We start from the raw sequence: 21,799 nt of genomic DNA on the forward strand, positions 1-21,799 counted from the left end.
GGAGTTGGGCTGCTCTTCAGGAGTGCTGGTAGGATTGACCAGGGCAAGAATCCCTGGAACCCTTGTTATGCGGACCCCCTCTCCCCCGAAAAGAGTGTCTTCCCTGCGAGTTTCCCCACCTGCCTCTAGGGGAGAACTCTGTCTGTGTGTCACGGAAATGACCCTGAGATTTCTTATACCATATCTTCCCACTCTTTTGGTTTCAGGAGAAAGCACGTTGAGGGGAAGAATAATGGGCACCTACTGCAGAAAGGGTCTTACCATCCTGTTCACATCTGGCCAGTGTGCTTTTAACTTTGAGCCCAAACAACGAGGAGGCCTCAATGGGGGCATTAAGAAAGGAAGCCTTAAAGGGTTCCGCGAAATTGTACAAGCGCATCCAGGCGTCTCAAGACCGCAGCAGAACCCGCTGCTCTAGATGCTCTTACTGATGCACGAGATCAGTTGCATAGAGGAGTTAGATATTGATTCAATGGTGGCCAGCTGAGAGGCCACTTTGTCACGGACCTCATCAGACACGGCACCAGCCAAGGTTTCAGAGAGCTCAGAAATCGGATCCCTTTGAAGCCTGGTAAAGTGTGCCATATAATTCAGGGACCTGACAGTAAAGGTCGCTGAAGCAAAGGTGCGCTTCCCTATCCTATCCAGGGCCCGGGACTCTGTTAGGCAGATGGACAGTCTGACTTTCTTCTTCTGCCAGACTCTTTTTTGTTGCAGCCGCCGCCACCAAAGCATCCACAGGAAGACCTTTGGACCAATGGGGATCCGAAGCAGGAGGGGACAAAATCTTATCTGGCCTCCGGGGAATAGCTTAGACGGTATCAGGAGCCTTCCAAGCACGCTGCACGATGAGCCAGACAAGTTCATCGTCAGGTGGAGTAAAACAGGAGGTAGTGGGGCGGGCGCAAAAGGCCTGCAGGATCACAGATTTCTCAGAGGTCGGATTAGAGGACAGCCAGTCACCTCTCTGTTACAGGATTTCAAGGATATCACCAAAGGATACCTCAGAGGGTGACCGGGGGGATCCTTCCCCCTCATCTAAATCTGTGTCTTCAGTGAGGGACTCCTCTGTGGAGTCCATGTGCTTCCTCTTACACAAACTTTTCCAGTGGACCTCGTCAGCGGGAGAAGCTGGAGAAGACAGCGGAAAAGGGGATTCCTGTGGGAATATGTCCTGAGGCCCTTGCACCCTGTGTCCGCTAGATGCGACTTGTGAAACCAGTGTCCCAGAGGAGGGTGGAGGTATAGACAGTCCAGTATCGCCAGCAGCAGTGAAAGCCTTCTCCATCAGTTGGAAGGCTGGTCCACCTGAAGAGGAGTGCATGTCTAGGACAGGGGTCACACCTCCCCTAAGTGGCTCAGCCTGCCGACCCGGAGTCCCTGGATGGCTGTGGAGCAGCAAACTATGCGTGTCACAATTGACATCCTGGGTCATAGCAAAACTTTCCTACCACGAAGGCAACTGCTGTTCCTTAGTGAGATCCATAAAGGGGGCCACAGAAGGGGAAGACTGTGCTATATCCATGGACTTCAAAGGTAATGAAGGAGGAGAATAAGTAGGGGTCTTTGGAGACAGGTGATAAGTCTCAAGGAAAGATAGTTCCTGAGGGGTGGGATATCTCTGGCCAAGAGCACCTGATCCACAAGACAAAACACATGTTCGGAAAGGCTTCTGGTGGACCTCAAGGAGACTGAGGGAGAAACAGGCCTGTCCACAGAAGAGGCAAACTCGGTGCCCATCTCACCTGTCCGCATCGAGGACAACGGTGCCGAGAGACTGGACTACGGGTGTCTGCACCGAATAATTCATCGGTGCCGAAGTCCTGGTCTGCACCGACACAGGGATCGGTGCTGAAGTGGTTGTTGGTACCGAAGCTGGAACTGACAAAACTGGAGTCAACAATAAAGGCATTGGTTCCAAGATCTCAAAGCCGACGAGGTCAAGGTCTGCGCCGACTGAATGGTCAGTGCCAATACAGTTGTAGTAGTCTGAACAGAGGAGCCCCTCTGTGCCGATATAGTGAAGGCTGCAGGAGAAGACGGAGCCGAGATCACTAATGGAGCCGAAGGCCTTGGTGCCAAAGGTCTAGGCACCGAAAGCACTGGGGCTAACTGAGTGAGCTCCGGAGCCGAAACTTTAGCCTTTTTAGGTTTTGGTTGGCGGAAGTCCCCAGCTGGGGACAAAGGCAAAGATTTAGCCTTAGTAGGAACATCCAAGATTTTCTTATGGGCTCTAGGAGGGGTTGAGGCCTCCGAACCAGAAATAGCCTCTGCGAAGGGAGATTTAAGAAGTCCCTTCAGTAGCAGCTTGTTTTTTCTTTCCAACAAGGTTCTGTTTGAAAAGTTCTCACAAATAGTACAGGGTAGGTCAACAGACAAATGGGACGCCCCCAAACAATAAACACACAAAGAGTGTACATCAGAAGTAGGTAGTTTGTGTCCACAATCAGAACACCGCTTAAACCCCGGACTACCTTTCTTATCTGCCAAGACAGCAAATGAATTAATAGAAAAGGTACCAGCAATGGTACAAGAGAATACCCGAAGGTATGAGAAAAAGGAGAAGGATTAACAACAATGGTAAAGAGAGAATACCTCACGGTAAAAGTGGTAAAGAAAAGAGCAGAACCCAGATGCCAGTTGCCCTCTTGGAAGGCTAAATTTTGGATAAATGCAATGTTTATGACTGCAGATGCTATCAGTTTTGGACATCTACATTTATGGTAGGTACAAAAAAACTGTTCATTGTGGTAGTGGCTGTAGCCCTTGTAGAATGAGGTCTTCTTATGTTCTGTGGGGGTTTTTGGTAGGAGTAACAGAATCTTCTCTTAATTTTTTTCCTATTTGGAGATTGTCTGTTTCTGTTGCATAGGCTACTAAAAGCTGGTCAGTTTTTCTGTTACTTTTGTTCTCCAGGTACATCAAAGGTATGCAGCAGTTTCCCCTGTTCTGTGTATTGGGAAAAAGAGGGGTAGGTGTGTGGCCTGGTTTAACAGAGACACTGATACCACCCACCTTATAAATAAATGATTAGTTCTCATGGACACCCTATCTTGATGGAAGATTAGGAAGGTGCACACTGCACTTAAGGTAGCTGGTAATGGTGGTTTCCTAGGAGGTTTTTTTACATTCTTGATCCCTCTGCCTGACTAGAGAGTAGAGCGAAAGAAGAAAAGGATCGATGTATTCTGAAAAGGAAAATAGCTGATGCATGTATGATGTGTATCTTGATGGAGGCCTGTAACAGGAGAAGCTCTGCCAAATTCAGTACTCCAAATGACAAACCTTTTCATTTTCCTGCATAGTTCCTTCTTGTTGAAAGGTCCTGGGGGCTTCATAATGTCTTTCTTTTAACCCTTTTGGGAAAGGTCTGGGTTAGTTGCTGCTGTTCCATGTTTCAGGCAGTCAGTTTTTAGGTTTTAGGTTTGGATGCATGATTGTTGTCTGAGTTAACAAATATTGCCTGTAACTGGATGTTGTAGCTCAGAGCCAGATTCCAAAGGTCCAGAGTCATTCTGCATAGGGGTATGAAATGAGTGCCTCCCTGTTTGTTGATGTGTACCATGACTGTGGTGTTGTTGTCTGTCTTATCATCAAAATGGCCTTGAGGAATGGTCTGAATTTTGGATTTTTACTGCCAGCATTTCTTACTGATGCCAGGCATTTTGTGAATACTCTGAGCAGTAGATAAGCCAAAGGGCAATGCTGAGAATTGATAATGCTCTGATCCTGCAAGAAATCTGAGGTATCTTCTGCAATTGAATGGGGACGTGCAGGTATGCCTCCTTGAGATCTAGAGTTACCAGCCAACACCTGCCCAGCAGCATGGGAAGAGTTGCTGTGGGGTCAGCATTTTGAATTTTGGGACAATGATGTATGTGTTTAAGGCAGACGGAGTAGAATAATAGGTTCTTTTTTTCTCTTTTCTTGGTACTAGGAAGAGTCTGGAGTAGAATCCTTTGCCCTGTGTTACTCTTTCCACAGCCACACAGCTCATCTTTTTTAATTTATCTGCTGTAGAGCTTCTGTTTTGTTTTTTAGGTATTTGGAGTAGGGTTTTTTTTCCTCTTTGGTAAAGTGGAAGTGGAACGGTGGTTGACGGTGGTCTTGGTCTATGTCTATAGTCTGTAGTGCCAACATTTAAGAATGGTTACTAACCTGTTGGATGTTATTCATTTCTAATACATATTTTTCTTATCTAAAGGATTCATCAGAGGACACTTTTTTAGTTAACTGATCAAGCATAAAACTCTTGGTATTGGATCATATAAGAGCTGACAGTTTAGAGAGTAGCGGCCTATGTTGTGGTAAGTGCAGAAAAGTCCTAAGCCTTTTTTGAATCATCTGAAATCTTGTCCCTGCCATTGGGTGTTCTCTCATGTGGCATGTAGGTTTCCCAAAGGAATTCCTCTGGTGGAGAGGCAGCTGGAATGGATTTCTTCAGCATCGAATTCATAAGAGTGAAAAAAAGAGCTCTGGCTGGTCTGTAATGTCTGAGTCCATCCATGAGAATCATCAGAGGGACGGGGGCTCTGGGTCTGGGCCTAAGCAAGGCAGACAGTAAGAGTAAATCTTTATGAGGAGTAATCTCTGGATCTGACCGACCGCACTTGCAAAACAGCTTGCTTCTTCGCCAACGAAGACTAACCTGAAGAAATTATGTACGCTAGATGCGATAGGGTAAGAGACAATGAAATATAAACTTTTCTGACAGAAAATTAAACTGAAAGACTATTAAACAACAAATAACTGTACTTAGCTCAAGAGAAGTAGCTTGACATGACCGAGTGGCAACGCGGCAAACAAAATCTGAGGTAACAGGGAGAGGGGGATTGTGGGTAAGAGTTTAGCTCGAGAGTTTGAAGCTGACGCGAGCTTGGAAAATAGCCGGCTCGGTTCCGAGGTCAGGACCGATATCCATGTGTAAGGAATGAACGAGGATTAACAATATCAGATGTAAGTTTACTCTAGCAATCATGTGGTGTCAAGAAGCAGGTATGACATTTAAGTTGCTACATACACCTGTCTTTAATTTTTTTTTTTCTTGGAGGAACCAATGCATTCTTGGATGCAGAACAGGCTAAAGAAAAAAATCTAGCCTGCAATCAGTGAGGATGAAAGTTCGACAGCAATTCTGAATCTTGTAACAACAACAAAGCCTACAGAGACACATTACCATTGTAACATTTTTCTCTCTTCCAAAAGGAATTTTTTTTAGTACCAGTAAAATAGCCAGGAGTTGATTTTAAGAATCAGGAGCATGTTGAACATAAACCAGATATTGCTGTTGGGAGGTTTAGAAGATCAGAGGGAACACTGGCAATAATATGAAATTACTGAATTAAATGGAGAAATGTAAAGTATCAAGTTCATTAGATGCAGTTTAGAAATGTGTACTTTGGTTCTGTAAGAAGTAGTGCCTAAAATGACTGGAAGTCTGTTGACTATGTTAAGCAGGTGGGACAACTCTAGAGCATACACCCCACGTTGTCATTAAATGTCTAGAAGGACATCAAATGAACTAAAGCAGTAACTGTAAGGAAAACAGTTTTGATCTTTATTTGTAATTTTTATGCAAATTGTATGTTATGTTGTATGACTATGTAATAAGGTATTTTTTATGTGTGAGGTAGGGAGTTTTTTTAGTAATTGCTATACATGCTGATATTAAATTAAGAAAATATTTTTTTCTTAATCGCAATACATACAGGATTTACACTATGGCATTCGACAATCTGGAAAACAAAAGTTAAAGTTAATATAATGTGATCTTGGGCTACTCTGGATGTAAAATTGTGCGGATCATATTGTATTATTTATTTACTTATTTAAATTAATTTACTAGGTTAGCATGCTGATCAAACGACCAACTACAGGCTAAGATTGTAATTATTACATACATTATATGTAGAATTAAAAGATAATTTCTTGTATTTTTACAGAACTGAATGGTTACACAAATGTTCTAAGTTTAAGCTACAGTCAAGGTTGTTTAAGCAACCTGGTTCGCTCAACAACAGTAAGTAATGAAAAGCATAAAGAAATAACAGTTCTTTCTTCCATCTTTCTTCCATCTGTAGAGTTATTAGTGGTTTGCATTTTCCATTAGCACCTGCTTTTGGCTGAAGATAAGGAACAAAAAGGTTGAAGAAATGCAAGCAATTAATCATGGAAGACTGACTATTGTGTTACGACTGAAATATACAAAGGTTTTTTCTTGCATTTGCAAAGTTAATAGCTGCTTTTTTCATGGATAAATGGCTTTTAGCTAGAGATGAAGAACCCACAGATACAGGGAATTAATCATGCAAGGTCTAAATAATGTGTTTTGCATGAAATATGGGTACAATGAAGGGAAGTTCTCAATCAGTTTGGTGAAAATACATGACATTTCAAATTGTGGTAGTTGTCACCCCAGCAGCCTTAGTACTTTAATGCATAAAGATAACACTGTACAATTTTATTTTATTTAAGGGTATCCAGTGCACTTTTTCTTAAGGCCAAAAGTTAAAGTTTGCTGGAAGTATACAAATTGCATTTTATTCCCATGGGGAAGATAATGGCAAGATGAAAACATAATCCTTGTAACTGGGAACACAGATTAACATGCACTTTAGCATTGTTAACCCTAACTTTAGAATAGTAATGCTTGTGGGTACATTTATCAGTTTTGGGGCTAATGCTCTTATATGAAGAGGTTAACTTCATAAGTTCATAGGTAGGTACTAGGCTATTTGCCCTTCGGCCTATATAAGCCTAGCCAAAAATGTACCCTGGCTTTCGCCACCAAGAAGATTATTTACCTGTGGCCCTGTCGAGCAAAGCCACAGAAGTGATCCCTGGGGTGAATTTCCTATTTCCCATCCAATCATCAAGATTTTTCTTGAAGAGTGCTAATGAGGAGCTCTGTTTGACATAGATAGGTAGTCTGTTCAAGAGTATGGGAAGTCTCTGGGACAGGAATCTATCCCTCCAGCATGTTTTGTTTATTGTGGTGACAAGGTTTAGGTCCCTAGAGTGTGTGAGCTCGGAGGTATTGGTATTTCTTTAAGTGGAGCATGTCCAACAGCTCTGGGTTTGACATAGCTTTGTATGTTAGGCAGAGATCGCCTCTGAGTAGGCGATATGCAATGGAGTAAAGCTGGAGTTTTTTGAGAAGGTCTGCGTAGGGCATCTGTTTGAGGCCAGTAATCTTCTTTGTGAGGTATTTCTGTGGCCTTTCCAGTTGTTGTAGATGTCTTGTGAGGTACATACCAAAAGGGGCGTAGTACTCTATAATGGGTCTAATGAGTGATGAGTAGAGGGGAACAATGACCTCCTTTTTTCTGGATGAGAAACCTTTTGTGATGAGGTGAGCCACGTAGATGGATTTCTTGACCACTGTGGCGATGTGAGTATCAAAGGAGAGACTACTGTCCACCTGTGTCCCAAGGTCTCATCACATTTTCTGCGTTAAGTAGACTACCAGCTATGTGGTAGTTTATGGGTACAGAGTTTTTACCAAAGGGGATAACAATACACTTTTTGGCATTGAGCTTCAGGCCATGGCTTTGACACCAGGCATCTGTCTCAGTGAGGCCCTTTTGTAGTATGTCCACATCGTTAGGAGTTTCGATTATGGCTCCTAGTTTGCAGTCATCTGCAAACTTTGTTAGCCAAAGACCTTCTGTGTTAGCCTGTACTTCAGAGAAGTAGATACCAAACAGGACAGGACCCAGGACTGAAACCTGTGGTACTCCACTTGTCACTGGTCTGAAGTCGGATTTGGAGTCTGCTACTTTCACAGTGTGGGTTCTGTCCATGAGCCAGTTGGCAACCCATCTTGTGACATAGGGATTTATACCTAGTTTAGTGAGCTTATCTATAATTCCAGAGTGGGGGATGGTGTCAAAAGCCCTGGCGAGATCTAGATAAGCTGTGTGAATCACCTTTCACTCAGCTACGGCTTTGGTGACTGCTTCAAAGAAGTCAATCAGGTTTAGGAGACATGATCTGCCTTTTACAAATCCAAATTCGATAGGGTCCAGACTTTGGAGATTACCAATGTCTTTGTTTATGAGTTCCATGATGATACGTTCCATGGCCTTGCAGACCAGGCTTGTCAGGCTAATGGGGTGGTAGTTCCCGGGGTCCATCGTGGCTCCCCCTTTATGGAGTGGGATAACCATCGCAGTGCGCCATTCAGTGGGCAAAAAGCCTGAGGTGAGGTTATGATTGAACATGGTACTTAGGTAGGGTGCCAGTTCATTCTGTAGTTTGTGTAGAATGCAGCCTGAGATATTGTCAGGTCCCATGGATGCTGTGTTCTTGGCTTTGGAGAGTGTGTTTTTTACCTGTGCAGCCATGATTACAGGAACTTTGCATTCTTCCAGTACAGAGATGGGCCCTCTAGGGGTGATGGGGGGTGAAGTTAACACTGAATCTATCTGCCAGGATGTTGGCAATATCAGTTGGTTCTATATATTTAATGCCATTGTGCTGTAACTCAGAGCAGATCTGAGTATTGCCATTGAGATTCTTGACATAGCTATAGAATGTTTTGTGGATGTCCTTATAATCAGTGGCAATTTTGTTTTCATAATTAGCTTTGGAGGATTTTATGAGGGATCTCAGCTTCTTACTGAGGTTGACCAGGGAGTTCCTCCAGTCATGGGTTTTTACTCTTTTTTGCAATAGTTTCTTTCCTCTGTTGTAGAGTTTGTTTATGGCAGAGGACCAACAGATTGGCTTCTTTTTTTGGAGGATAGCATCTTGGTTCTATTAGGGATAGCATGATCCATGCACTCGTGTACGTGCTTATAAAGTGCATTTGTGTAGGATTCAGCAGTTGTAGCTCTACTGGAAAAGTTTTACAAGCAAAGCAGTCTAAATGCCTGTCAATATTAGTCCTGTTGTTAACAAGAACAGACCTCCACTGCACACACATGCCTGTTAGGAATGTATGACATCATGCACCTTCAAATATTCTTACCACACCAACTTGCCCACAGAGATTATTTTATGCTTCCCAGCTTCCACATCTAACCCCTGGACTTTCTGATTACTCATTATGGGTACCCACCAGTATAATCCTTCGGAGAGTTGCATGAATGGAGCTAGAAGCAATCATCCTTATAGGAGACAGTCAAAATCTTTACCTTAAGAACCTATATTCACCTCAGGGATCATGTCAGTCGCCCTGCCAGACAGGGGCCCAGAGAAGTAAATATTGTGGGAAGAAATTTCCAGGGAATTGTTATGGCTAGGCTTGCATAGGCCTTAGGGCCGATAACCTAGTACCAACCTATGAACCTATGGTTGCTATAATACCATCAGAAACATTGTCATCAGACCTGTGTAATCACATGGCATGATCTGTGAGGCTCCTGGTGTCCACTAGAGGCTGCAAAGGTGTTAGGTTTCCAAACTTACCCACCCAGGATATGCCATTGACCATTTCATCCTAACCACCCCCAAATGTTCAGCCCTACTTGCTTCTTGAGTCTGTTGGAGGCAGAAACAGATGCTGTCTCTACCCCACTTGGCTGACTACAGTTTTGTATATTTTGCAGAAACAAATGAAATGTATGCCCAGTTGCCATCTGGCTTCAATGCTCCAGGACCTCTAAACACAACTTGGACCAACAGCAGGTACCTTCAAACCTAACTGCAAAAAGTAGTTAATTTAATAAAAAGTGCAGTTGTGTACACTTACCATAAACGTAGATGTTGAGTGTATTAACTGTTACAGTTCATATTTGGGTTATCTGCCTGCAGGCAGCCCTCAGTCAGCCTGAATACCAGAGACTTGGGATTTCTGCGTTGGATGCCGTCGCTTCTTCCATAACATCAGGGGTAAAAAAACATGCAGCCAATGCCATTACATCAGTTTTTTCTTGTGCCAGGTGTCAGGAATCCCCACAATAGGAAGCAATTACATGGTGTGGAACACTCCCCAGTAGAAAGTAAATACCAATGTTATAAGATATGGCCAAAGAAAAAGGAATAGGTAGAAGTATAGAAAAGTCAGGGGGCTGCAGGGAGGGTAACCAGGACTGCAACAGTGAATACACTCTAACATCTGCAATTATGGTAAGTCTACATAACTATACTATGTTCTTTGTGTTTTACTGTTGCAGTCATCACATTTGGGTTGATTCCGAAAGCTGAGGATGGGTGGAGACAGTCGAGAAGCATTAGGGCTGGAAAGCAGGCCCTGTAAAACTGCCGTGGCAAATCCAGCTCTGGATTTAGAAAAGATAGGCAAGTGACAATGCTTGGTGAAGGTGTGTACAGAACTCCAGGTTGCAGCTTCCAGGATGTCCCTGGTAGAGACTCCCCTGAGAAATGCTGTTGAGGTGGACGTAGCCCTAGTGGAATGTGTTCTGATCCCCTGTGAGGTAGATTTCCCATGGTGTTTGTAGCAGAAATGGATGCAGTGTGCTATCCATTTAGAAATAGTTTGCTTTGAAATGGCCATGCCCTCTGCCCCTGTAGCAAAGCTGACTAGTAGCTGGTTAGATTTTCTGAAAGGTTTAGTCCTGTCTAGACAGGATCTAGGCTGCCTGTGCACGTCCAGAGTGTGCAGGATCCTTTCCCCTATATTCTGACGATTAGGGAAAAATGTTGGCAAATGAATGGATTGGTTGTTTAAAGCCACACTACATACCACCTTGGGCATAAATGATGGGTTAGTCCTGAGGAAAACCCTGTCCGCATGGAAGATAATGAAGGGTTCCTAAGCCATAAGAACCTGCAATTCAGACACTCTTCTTGCTGAAGTGATGGCTAGAAGTAAAGCTGTTTTCCAGGAGAGGAATTTTAACTCTGCTGAAGCAGCAGGTTCAAAGTGTGGAAGCGTGAGGTTTTCCAATACAAAGTTAAGGTCCCAGGCTGGAGTGCGAGCTCTCCTGAGAGGGTCTTACATTTTTGGCTCCTCTCAGGAACTGTTTGACCAGAGGATGAGAGAAGAGGGATGGCTCAGTATTATAATGAGCTAAGATGGCAGAGGCACGAATCTTAATTGAAGAGAAGGATAGGCCTTTGTGGAACATTTCTGTTAAGTACTCTACTATATGAGGTAAGCTGGGCACAGCTGTGTCCCTTCCCTGAGACTGGCTCCAAGAACAGTATCTTTTCCACTTTTCTGAATAGGATTTTCTAGTACTAGGCCTTCTTGCCTCAAGGATGACACCCAGCACCGGTTTACAGAGGGTTGCTGCTGCTGAGTTCAGGGGATGAGCCAGGCTGCTAGGTTCAGGGTTTATAGCTCAGGATGCAAAATCTGGCCCTCCTGCTGGGACAGCAGGGAGGGTGTCTAAGGCAGGTGCCATGGTGGCAGTACTGTCAGACTGTGCAAAAGTGGGTACCAGTGCTGGTATGGCCAGTCTGGTGCAATCAGGGTTGTCCTTGGCTTGTCCTGTTTGATCTTTAGTAGAACCTTCGAGAGGAGGGGCAGAGGAGGAAGGCATAGATTTAGAGGTTTTCCCATGTAAAGAACAGGGCATCCACTTTCCATGCTTGGCTGTCGGGAGTTCTGGTGCAATATTTGCTCAATTGATAGTTCTGAGGGGAAGCAAAGAAGTCCACCTCTGGTGCCCCCCACCTGTGGATCGGAAGCTTGAATGGTTTGGGTTCCAGTTTCCACTCGTGTGGGTCCATTAGATTTCTGCTTAAGTCGTCTGCCAGTGAATTTAGTTTGCCTGGCAGGAATTGAGCTTGCATGCACTTGATTGCTCAAGCTTGTGTTCTACAGAGCCATGGCTAACCTGCAGAGTAGGTAGGAATGGGTTCCCCCAGCTTGTTTATGTACCACATAAGTGTGGTGTTGTCTGTCTTTATCAATATTTGCCCTGGAAGAATAAGGCATTTGAAGGCTGTCAGAGCAGTCTGTACAGCTAACATTTCTTTTTGATTGATATGCAGGTGCATTTGCTTTGGGCTCCATTTGACTTGAATGCATTTGTCCTGCCATGTGAGCCCTTCCCCATGTATAGTATGATGCATCTGTTGTTAGGGTTTGGGCGGCAGGGGGTTGAGTGAAAGGGAGTCCTTTGTTGTGGTAGCAGGCCTCTGCCCACCAAAGGAACTCTGCCTTTAGGCAAGGAATGACAGGAATAATCGTTTCTAGGTCTTGAGAATGTTGACACTAAAGACTTTTTAGGTACCACTGAAGTTTCCTCATATGCAGTCTTGCATATGGAATTAGTAGAATGCAAGAGGCCATGAACCCTAGGGCTTGCAATATTTTTCTTGCAGACAGCTGGGTTTTGGTGGCCAGTAGAGTGAAGTAGTTTGTCAAATAAATTTGTTTTTCTGGAGTGAGGAATGCTATCTGGGAAATTGTGTTCAAGCTTGCTCCCAGGAAAACAATTTTTTGGCTGGGTACCAGATATGATTTATTTTCGTTAATGGTGTACCCTAGTGAAGTTAGAAGTCCCTTTACAAAAGTCAGGTGCCGGAGTAGCAATTACTGACTATCCGCCTGAAATCAGGCAATCATCCAAGTATGGGTAAATTTGAATTTTTCTCTGCCTGCAATATGCAATGGCTGGAGCTAGGCATTTTGTGAATAACCTGGGCACAATAGATAAGCCAAAGGGAAGTGCAGAGAACTGGTAGTGCATAGAGCCTGCTCTGAAATGTAGATATTTCCTGCAGGATTCCCTTATGGGGATGTGCAGATAAGCTACTTTTACATCTAGGGTGGCTAGCCAGGAGTCCTTGGCTAGCATAGGAAGCAGCTGTTGGAGAGTAAGCATTTTGAATCTTGGAACCACCAAAAAGGTGTTGAGAATAGACAGATCCAGGATAGGGCACCAAGAGTTTTCTATTCTGGGTACCAGCAACAGTCTGGAATAAAAACCTTGTCCCCTTTGCTCTGCTGGGACAGGTTGAATAGCCTTGATACTGAGAAGAGAAAGTACTTGCTTTTGAGCCTCTGCCCACTGGTTTGGGGGGAGGTCTGGCCATCTGCTTGGGGTTGGCAGCGAGTGGAAGTAGAATCTGTATCCCTGGGATACAATGTTGACCCATCTGTTCTGGGTGATGTACTCCCAGGTGTCTGCATGCAGGGCAAGTTTTCCTCCTAAGGGTGCAAGTACTTGGGCAAGTCTAGGTGAGTTAGGGATAAGTCACTGCAAGATTTTACCATAGGCTGGTGGCTTACTACTCTCTATTTTAGAGGTGGGAGCACTCCATTGCTTAGATCTGTGCATACCCAGAGACTGTAATCTTGGTGGTCTGCTGCCCTTGGATTTGGACTGAGAAGGTCTGGGAAGGACTGGAAAGGACCAGTTTGTAGAAGGCTAATGCCTACTGAATCTAGGTGGCTGTACCTATAGGAAATCTTTAACAGTTTGTATAGATTTAGCTTTTTCCTCCATCTTTTTGAGGACGACTTCTGCTTTATTGCCAAATTGGTATTCTTGGTTTAATGGTGCATCTAGTAATTTTGCTTTGACATGGTCTGGCAAGATTTGTTCCTTAAGCCAAGCATGCCTTTTAAGAAGAGACCCAGTGACAGCAGCCCTGCAAGATGCTTCTAAGGCATCAAAACCACATTGCAAAATATATTTTCCAACTTGGTCAGCAGAATACATTAAACTCTTGTAAATCTTTATGTTCTGCACAATCAGGAAATCAGGAATCAACATCATTTTCTGTTTAATTAGCTCCATAATATGCTGCTGATACTTTAACATATGAAACTGGCAATTTAAAGCCCTGACGACAAGAGTAGCAGAGGTGTTTACCTTCTTACCCAATCTGTCTAAAGCCGTTGAGTCCTTGTCCGAAGGGGTAGGGTTTTTGGCTGTTGTAGCCTTAATGCCTTTAGGTCCCTGGGAAATGGTCTCTGGATCTGCAGTAGGATTCTTAAAGAGAAATTTATGGGAGTCTGTAGCACCTGTCAGGTTTCCTGGGAGCTGGAGGCAAAGTATCAGGGGTAGGGCTGGATTCCAAGAAGACACCATCTACAATTTCCAGAACCGGAGGGATAGCTAGAGGCCTGTGCTGAGGCAAGTTTTAAAACTCCCCGAGTCTCGTTTTGGACTGTGGGTAGTCCTGGCAATCACAGCAGAAATGCTCTGAAAGGGTATACAGGGTTTCACCAAAAGAAAAATCTTCTGGTGGGGAAGCAGAGGGAATGGAATCCTGTGCATCAGAATCCTCATAGGTAGATAAGGGTATATCCTGGTAATCAGAAGGATCAGAGTCAACAAACTCAAGATCTGAAGAATCAGAAGGAAAATCAGCTCTTGGTCTTTTTGAGGGGGGAAGGCTGGCTTCCCCTAATTAAAGTAATAAGATCTTCAGCCATTCTAAGCATTTGTTTCCAAGGCATGTAGGCCTGAGAATGCGCTTTGGTCATCGGTTTTCCTAGGCACAGTGCGAACTCTGGGCCTGAGAAATTCAGTATTTTTGGTTTGAAACGAAGTCATCGGTTTAATATGAAAATCAGAAGGCCTGAATACACCCTCAGAAGCCAGTGCCTGTACAGCGGCTCCAGACCCATCCAAGGTAGACATACCCGCAGGTTCCATAGTCGAAGAAGCATCTTGAGGCATACTGGACTCCAAATGGGTCTCAGTAGAGACCTGCGAATCTGCAGAAACGGGTATCAGGGACTGTGAAAGCGCCTCACTGAGTACAGGTGGACTGGCGACTAGCTTAACAGAAGCATCATTAGCAGTTCTGGACCTATGCGGTCTGTCTGTCTTTATCCTTACTTTTTTTGGAAGATCGGTAGTCAGATGGCTTATGGAAGCCATTTCGGAATACACAGAATGAGAGCGAAAGAATTTAGCAACAAAAATAGCCTGACGATGAATAGTTTGGGCATTGAACAAGGCACAAAACCGACAGCGAGGAACGTAGTGTTCTGGGCCTAAACAGGTGACGCAGTAAGAATGAAAATCTCTGTGAGATATTTGCTTTCCACAGGCGACAATTATTAACTTTTTCTGACATCAGTTAGAGCAAGAAAAAAGGATCCCCAACGGGGTACTTCTCTTTTAGAAGACTTCAGGTCTGAAACTTGAAAAACGAAAATTTCAAGAGGCGGCTAACCAGCACTTGCGAACTGCTTCTGCTTCGAACACTGCATGGCAAGAAAAGCTGAAGTAATGCCATTGGCTGCATGTTTTATACCCCTGACGTTATGGAAGAAGCGACAGTATCAGACACAAAAGCGACAGTATCAGACACAAAAATCCCAAGACTCTGGTTTTCAGGCCGACTGAGGGCTACCTGCAGGCAGATATAACCCATATGTGATGAGTGCAACAATGAAACACGAAGAACAACACACAATCACTACAAATGAAAGTGAGCAACTACTTGTTTCAACTGTGTCGATTAAAACATTCTGCAAAAACATACCAATTACTTTACAAAACTTTAAACAGAATACTTACAATAACTCTTTTGGACCCCATATAAAAATGTTCTTCTAGGAGGTTTCCCATTGAATGAAAAGCAACATCAAAATAATCACGAAAGAAGTTGCTAAGCTATGAAAAGAATTAAAACAATAATTAAATCTATTTTAAATAACTACAACCAAACACTAAACAAATGAAATAAATCATAAACCACAAAAGTAATAAAACTGGCACACAGTCAAGCTCAGTTTCTCAGAAAGACATATATAAAATTGGATTTTTTTTTAATAAGTACAGCTACTGTACTTCCAAAGCCCTAGAAAGTGTGCAATGTAGAAGAAAAAAAATGGGGAAAGCAAAGGTGCAAAATGGGCTAGATGGGCAAACGGAGACAATGAAATCTTTCAACATGCAAAATAGATTCTTACTTAATCAATTGATCTGCAAGGGGGGCACCTCTGTTGGGTCTACAGCTGGAATTTATCCTTCCTTCCTTCCATCCTAATTTGAGTACTTCTCCCTGAAGCTTCTAAATTAGGGGGAATAATTACCCTTTAACTGGCACACAGACAATCAGGGGCACAAATCTGACACAATCCCACAATATCTACACCATTTAAGAGTAGTGACATCTTAGGAGTTACAGCAAAAATGATAGTATGTGTCTAAGATTAGTGAGATTGGGAGGTTATGTGACCTATGAAGAGCATTGAAGAGCAGCTTGTGCTGAAAAATGTTCAAGTTGTGCCCACATTGAGGGGTAATTAGAGAGGTCTTTACAATTTGAGGGAAGATCCCTTTAGAGTTTGGGTCCAAGGGTACAGCGGGAGTGGTTAAAGCACTCTAGTCTGGTTTTAGGTACTTGCAAGAGATGACCCGAGAGGCTAAGAGAGCTAAGGTCAGATGATGGAGGCTATCTAAGTAAACTAAAGGAAAGAGAATGGCATGAATTTTATTTCAGGAGATGGAAAAGTTGGGAGCCAAGGAGTAAATTTGCTTGTTGATGAACCAGCAGCCAGCTGGCTTTGTCTAGTGTACGACAGTGGTGTTTTTACTTTGTAAAAAGGGTAATGAAGTGGCAGATGGAGCGGGAGATTGTTTAGAAGGTGGTAGTTTCTTTTGGAGGCAGATGCTATAAGAGGTAGGCAGTACTCAAGTTGCTCTAGAAGAATCCCTTTGCCAATGGCATCTGTTGTTGGACTGGAGAGAAATAGGAGACTTCGTTAGCACAGAAGAGTACAGAATTCATCTTTTTCCAGATGTTTTCGAGATGATGGTGGAAGTATGCCAGACTCCTAAGTATCTGCTTAATGGCATTGTTATGATAGTCAAAATAAGTTGCGAGTTGGGGTTCTTTTGCCTTTTAGTGGCAGTTTCAAAGAGCATAGCTTTTTTTTTTGAGGAGTTAAATAATATTTTTTTTGCTATGGTTTACACCCACTTCTTTTCAATATTCATTCTTACCTTCTCATTCCTAGTCATTTTCACTCCTCATTCTTCCCATTCCATTACCCTTTGCTACTTTTCTGTACTACTCCTCATTCGACCTTTCCCTATTATTCTTCAACACCTTGCCTCCTCTCTCTTGCCTCAGTCTCTGCTATACTCACCCTTCTCCTAACACAACTTTCATAGGTTCATAGGTAGTTACTAGGCTATTGGCCCTAGGGCCTATACAAGCCTAGCCAAAAAGGTACCCTGGCTTTCGCCACCTAAGAAAATAATTTTCCTGTGCTCCTGTCCAGCAGAATCACAGACGTGATCCCCGGGGTGAATTTCCTATTACCCATCCAATCAACAAGATTTTTCTTGTAGAGTGCTAATGAGGAGCTCTGTTTGACATAGATAGGTAGTCTGTTAAAACATATGGGAAGTCTCTGGGACAGGAATCTATCCCTCCAGCATGTTCTGTTTATTGTGGTGACAAGGTTTAGGTCCCTACAGCAAGTAGCTCGGAGGGACTGGGATTTCTTTAAGTGGAGCATGTCCAACAGCTCTGGGTTTGACATAGCTTTGCATGTTAGAGAGAGATCATCTCTGAGTAGGCAATATGCGACAGAGTAAAGCTGGAGTTTTTTGAGTCGGTCTGCGTAAAGCATCTGTTTGAGGCCAGTAATCCTCTTTGTGAGGTATTTCTGTGGCCTTTCCAGTTGTTGCAGATGTCTTGTGAGGTACATACCAAAAGGGGCATTGTACTCCATAATGGGTCTAATGAGTGATGAGTACAGGGGAACAATGACCTCTTCTTTTCTGGATGAGAAGCCTTTTGTGATGAGGTGTGCCATGTAGAAGGATTTCCTGGCCAGTGTGGCGATGTGATTATCAAAGGAGAGACTACTGTCCACCAGTGTACCAAGTTCTCTTATCACACTTTTGGTGTTAAGTAGACTACCGCCTATGTGGTAGTTTATGGGTACAGAGTTTTTGCCAAAGGGGATGACAATGCACGTTTTGGCATTGAGCTTGAGACCATGGCTTTGACACCAGGCATCTGTCTCAGTGAGGCCCTTTTGTACGATGTCCACATCGTTAGGAGTTTCGATTATGGCTCCTAGTTTACAGTCATCTGCGAATTTAGTTAGCCAAAGACCTTCTGTGTTAGCCTTTACTTCGAAGAAGTAGATACCAAACAGAAGAGGACCCAGAACTGAACCCTGTGGTACTCCCTGTGGTACTCCACTTGTCACTGGTCTGAAGACGGATTTGGAGTCTGCTACTTTCACAGTGTGGGTTCTTGTCAGTAAGCCAGTTGGCAACCCATCTTGTGACATAGGGATTTATACCTAGTTTAGTGAGTTTATCTATAATTCCAGAGTGGGGGATGGTGTTGAATGCCTTGGCGAGATCTAGATAGGCTGTGTGAACCACCTTACCCTCATCTATGGCTTTGGTGACTACTTCAAAGTCTATCAGGTTTAGGAGACATGATCTGCCTTTTACAAACCCGAACTGTGTGGGGTCCAGAGTTTGGAGATCTCCAATGTCTTTGTTTACGAGTTCTATGATGATACGTTCCATGGCCTTGCAGACCAGGCTGGTCAGGCTAATGGGGCAGTAGTTGCCGGGGTCCATTGTGGCCCCCCCTTTGTGGAGTAGGATAACTGTCATGGTGCATCATTCAATGGGCATAAAGCCTGAGGAGAGGCTATGATTAAACATGGTACTTAGATGGGGTGCCAGTTCATTCTGTAGTTCATGCAGAAGGCAGCTTGGGATGTTGTCAGGTCTCATGGATGCTGTGTTCTTGGCTTTGGAGAGTGAGGTTTTACCTGTGCAGCTGTGATTACAGGAACTTTGCATTCTTCCAGCACAAAGATGGGCCCTTTAGGGGGTGAGAAGGGGGTAGAGTTAGCAATGAACCTATCTGCCAGGATGTTGGCAATATCAGTTGGTTCTGTATATTTAGTGTCATTGTGCTACAGATCTGAGTGTTGCCACTGAGATTCTTGACATAGCTATAAAATGCTTTGTGGTTGTCTTTAGAATCAGTGGCGATTTTGTTTTCATAACTAGCTTTGGAGGATTTCATGAGGGATCTCAGCTTCTTAATGAGGCTGACCAGGGAGTTCCTCCAATCCTGGGATTTTACTCTTTTTTGCAAGTTTCTTTCTTCTATTGTAGAGTTTGTTTATGGCAGAAGATCACCAGATCGGCTTCCTTTTTTGGAGGATAGCATCTTGGTTCTGTTAGGGATAGCACGATCCATGCACTTGTGTAAGTGCTTATAAAGTGCATTTGTGCAAGATTCAGCAGTCGTACTTCTAATGTCCATCTGAATGGGTGTCATGAAGTTTGTCACTTCTGTCTTAAGAAGCGTGAAGTTGGCTTTGAAGAAATTTTTTACTGCTGTTTTCCTAATGGGGGGTGGGTGGGAGTGGGATATGGATGTCTAGGGTGATTAGCTTGTGGTCAGATCTGACCAACAAGCAGCTGACCTCTGGTGTGGAACACCGGTCACCCATGTTGCTGATGACCAGGTCTAGGATACTGCTGCCCCTGGTAGGGGTGTGGAAAAGTTGATCCAAGGCATTGGAATTGATGATTTCCAGAAAACGTTGAGCAAAAGAGTTGGTACATGAGTAATTTTCCCAGTTAATGGTAGGGTAGCTGAAATCACCCATTATTAGAGTGTTGGGCTGTACCTTAATATTTTCCAGTGTATCAAGAAAAGAGGAGTGGGAGTCCTGGGGCATGGTGTGGGGTCTGCAGCAAGCTACAATCTGGACTGCGGTTTTGCCCAGAGTTAGCTGAACTTGGATAATCTCGGATGCATTATGCTGAGCAACTAGCTTGGAGGTGTGGATATCCTTAATGAATATGGACACGCCTCCATCTTTAGTGTTTCGGTCCGGGTTTGGTGGCCGAAAGTTGTGGTATTTATTATAGCCTGGTAAAGCAGGGGTGCTCTTTGGAGCTTTGAACCAGGTCTCCCGTGCATTTTGAGGTTTAGACTTCTAGCACCGAGTAGCATTACCCTCAGATTTTGCTTGCTTGTACCTGTTACGGTGGTGAATTTGTCATTTGAACCTTGCCTAAAAAAGGAACTGTAGGGGTGGCAAGAGCCTTTGCCCGTATCCAGAATCCCAAGGGCGACAGGTGCAGGCCATCTCTGGCAAAGCAGCGTGGTCTGTCGATCATGTCATCCCAGGCAGACAGATACTGGATTTCCTTAGAATGACACCAGAAGCTTAGCCAATTGTTAAAGTCAGTCATTTTGTCCTTGTACTGTGGGATCATTCTGGGTGATGGCAGGATGCTACTCAGGGCTAGGGTCATACCTGCCTGGGCTACAAGATCGGAGAGCTCCTCCAAGTATCTTTTCATGTAGTTCAGAGAGGTACACCTCAGGTCATTTAAACCAACATGGGCAATGACAGAGTCATATTTGTACTTCTTGTGGAGTGACCTGAGTGTGTGCATCATGTGGCGGATCCTAGCACCCAACAGGCAGCTGACAATAAATTTTTCCTTGTTTAGCCTGGTGAGTGGAACATTAGTGTGCCCAACTATAGAGTCACCTATGACTAGAGTGTTGGGTACATTATGCGTTATAGGCTGTAGTTGAGTGGCACACTGAGTATGTGGGCTAGGTGTCATTTGGGTTGTGTTGGGGGGTGGAAGTTGCTTGCATTTCTGCTTTGGTGGTCTCGGTTGTTTGGGCAGATTTTTACTGACAGCCTCCACGAATGTAGGTGTGTGTTTTGTGCTTCTGTGTGTGTGTTTTGGTGGTGTAGGTTTTGAGGGACTATGTGATGAGTGTGGTGCGGTGCAAGTGTTTACCTTCTCCTCTTGACTGTCTAGTCCAGTCTTCGGTGAAGAGAGCTTTGCTTCCAGTTTGGCTATATAAGTGCATCTCTCACAGGTCGCAGTGTTGGGTGGTAGGAGGAGAGGGTTGTCTGTGTACATGAGGCAATTGCTGCATTGTGCCAACATGCCCATATTCATCAGGTAGACAGGAGAAAACACAGGGAGCTGACCTTTAGACATGCCTGTATAGGTGCATACTAAAAACCGTTTTCCTCTAGACAAGTGAAGAAAGTGGAGTGCTGTGGTAATTTGTAACTTATTTAGTGGTGACAACAAGTTCTGAACAAGAGCTGAGCTCAAAGAAACAGATTTGAGTGCTAAAACTAAAAAACTGGCTAGTTGCAAGGGAAAATTTGAAGAGCAGACTTTATGGTGCCAGGAAATAGTTTAACCTTAGTTAAGTGTGGGGGGGGGGTGCTCAGGAGCTCACAAACAGTCCTGGACACAGCAAATCCATATCTGGACAAGACCTGCCACAGGAAAGGGGGGAAGTAGGCTTAGAATTTTTTTTTTTCAGTAATAGTGGAAATGGAGAAACCTGGAATAGAAGTTAATTCAGCATTAAGAATCTGAGTGGGTTGGCCTTCACAAATGTTCTCTACTAGATTGAATGAAAAAGAAGTTATGTACTCACCATAAGTCACCAGTCACCAGCCAAGACCCTTTGCCCAGCATGGGAAGGAGTTGCTGTAGAGTCAGCATTTTGAATTTTGGGACAATGAGGTAAGTATTCAGTGCGGACAAGTCGAGAATAGGCCTCCATTGATTTTCTTTTCTTGGAACAAGGAATAATCTGGAGTAAAATCCTTGGCCTTGTTCTGAAAGAGGTATCTTTTCTATGGCTTTCATTTGTATTAAGTTGGTAATTTGCTTCAAAGCCTCTGCCCTCTGATTTGGTGGCAGGTCTGGCATGCCTTTTCTTTTTGGCAATGTGTGGAAATGGAACCTGTATCCTTTGTCTATTATTTGCAGTGCCCATGTGTCCCTTGTAATGCTGTGCCAATTTTTTGAGAATAAAGAAAGCTTTCCGCCCAAAGGTGCTTCTAATTGAGCCCTGGTCGGCGGAGTCAAAATAAAGTCATTGAGTCTGTCCTGGTGTAGCAGTTGTAGTTCCTGCACTACCTCTCTGG

At 43.9% G+C, this 21,799-nt stretch overlaps 1 protein-coding gene across 1 annotated transcript in view; it reads right to left on the minus strand.

Moving 5' to 3' along the window:
- Nucleotides 1-21,799, minus strand: part of TAF1C (TATA-box binding protein associated factor, RNA polymerase I subunit C) — a 1,469,099-nt gene that overhangs the window by 1,219,994 nt on the left and 227,306 nt on the right. The window contains exon 5 of the mRNA XM_044078672.1: nt 15,396-15,491. Coding sequence (XP_043934607.1) covers nt 15,396-15,491 — 96 coding nt within the window. The remainder of the gene's footprint in view (nt 1-15,395; nt 15,492-21,799) is intronic.

Source organism: Protopterus annectens, chromosome 1.part1 (genome assembly GCF_019279795.1).
Source record: "Protopterus annectens isolate FY-2018-M chromosome 1.part1, PAN1.0, whole genome shotgun sequence".
Classification (NCBI taxonomy): domain Eukaryota; kingdom Metazoa; phylum Chordata; order Ceratodontiformes; family Protopteridae; genus Protopterus; species Protopterus annectens.